This window comes from Rhinolophus ferrumequinum, chromosome 6 (genome assembly GCF_004115265.2).
Source record: "Rhinolophus ferrumequinum isolate MPI-CBG mRhiFer1 chromosome 6, mRhiFer1_v1.p, whole genome shotgun sequence".
Classification (NCBI taxonomy): domain Eukaryota; kingdom Metazoa; phylum Chordata; class Mammalia; order Chiroptera; family Rhinolophidae; genus Rhinolophus; species Rhinolophus ferrumequinum.
This window is the reverse complement of record NC_046289.1, coordinates 62,509,525-62,511,174: the sequence shown is the minus strand read 5'-3', so window position 1 is coordinate 62,511,174 and position 1,650 is coordinate 62,509,525. Positions and strand designations below refer to the sequence as shown.

Sequence of the window (1,650 nt, the reverse complement as noted above, 5' to 3'; positions counted from 1 at the left end):
TTCTAACGGAGCTTCATTCAGCCCCAGGCAGGCCGGGAAGAGGACAGAAGGAGCAAAGATAACACCGCACCTTTAGGAATAAGGTAAGGCAGGGAGGGGCTGGGGGGGCATGGGTAGGGGCTGAGGGTACGGGGAAGGCATCAGGAGGGCAGGGTGGGACTCAGGGAGGGCTTGGGGGGCACTAGCAGGACATCAGAAGAGTGAGGGGCCAAGGGAAGGGCTGGGGGACAGGGAGGGCCTGAGGAGAGTGGGGGTGGGCTCAGGAAGCCCTGGCTGCAGATACGAAGATGGCCTTATAGCCCTTGATCTCCTTGACTTCGTTGCTGCTGATGAGTACTTGCAGCTGGCGGTGTCCAGCTTTGAAGGGGTAGAGGTCCAGGTGAATTTGGATGGTGTTTCCGGCCGCCAGAGTCCCAAGGCTGAAAGTCACAAAGAGCCTGTGAGAGCCTCAAGGAGTAAGTGCTGGGGTGGGTGATCTGGTTTCCCTTCTCGGTTGGTAAGCACCTCCCACCTCCCAACACTACAGAGCCTACCTACCCCGAAGAGGGTGGAAAAGTGGGTCCAAGGAGGCCCCATCCAGGACACTCAGGACCATCCTGTGCCCCACGAGGTACCACGTATCAGAGACCAGCATGTGACAGGTGAATGGTGATCACACTTACTCGTTAGCTATCTGCCCATGAATGAGGCCACTTCCCTCTAGCACCATTGTGCAGTGACTCAGAGCCACCGTCCGGGTGTTGGTGAGGGTGATGTGGACGCTCAGTGCCTTGCCCACCTCAGCCCTCTCAGACACCTGTGCGGAGAGACAACAGGGATATCGTGGGCAGCTGGCCTCATTTCTGCACTCCCATTCAGGAACCTCACTCCCCATCCTTCTGTGGACCACCAGGGACTCTTTATTTAGAAGTAAGACACTACGTTGGGGGAAAAGAATATGAGCTGAGAGTACTCAAGGTTAACACGTGTCCTGGCCTGTCTTAGGAGGTCACATTGCTTCAAGAAGCCACCAACAACTGGGAATTGGTACCAAGTTGAAATCTATTTCCCTTTCCAGCTGCTAGTTCAGGATGGCATTAGATTTCAATGTCAGTGCTAGTTCCGATCCATCGCTCGTGGCTAATAAGTTGTGCTAACAAGGATCCTGGGACAAATCCAGAGTCAGTGGGAGAGTCATTGATTAGGAGCGTCCGACACAGGCATGGGATTAGGAAATGGTGTCATGTGTGCCATCCACTTGCTATCAGTGATGTCATTCTGAGGCCAAGGTCACAGGACATATTCGTGGCAGAGCCGAGACCTGACCCAGATGTCCCAGACCCCAGCCAGGATCTTCCTCCCATGCTGCTCTGTCTTCATATACATCAGCAGACACACTCTGAATTTTTCCACGTGGGTTCAATGGATCACGTGTGAGGTCTGTGTCACAGGCAGCATGACCTTGGCCTGTGAGTGGGCGGCAGAGATTCTACTCACTTCTAGAGCCTGGTGCCCAGGGTACTGCCAGCCAAATGATGGATATTTGGTAAACACATGTGGAAATGAAATGAGCTCTGACCACCCAGATCCTATTATGGTTATGTTCTGGCTCAACCAGAGAATCAAGAAGGAAGAACACCTCCTGACTTCTCTGGAACTCAAACAAAATAT

At 53.4% G+C, this 1,650-nt stretch overlaps 1 protein-coding gene across 1 annotated transcript in view; it reads right to left on the bottom strand.

Annotated features, from left to right (window-relative positions):
* Positions 1 to 256: 256 nt before the first annotated feature.
* TGM7 (transglutaminase 7) overlaps positions 257 to 1,650 on the bottom strand; it is a 21,302-nt gene continuing 19,908 nt past the window's right edge. The window contains exons 12-13 of the mRNA XM_033107626.1: positions 663 to 796; positions 257 to 419 (exon numbers count right to left, since the gene is read on the bottom strand). Of these exons, the coding sequence (XP_032963517.1) occupies positions 260 to 419; positions 663 to 796 (294 nt within the window). The 3' untranslated portion in view covers positions 257 to 259. The remainder of the gene's footprint in view (positions 420 to 662; positions 797 to 1,650) is intronic.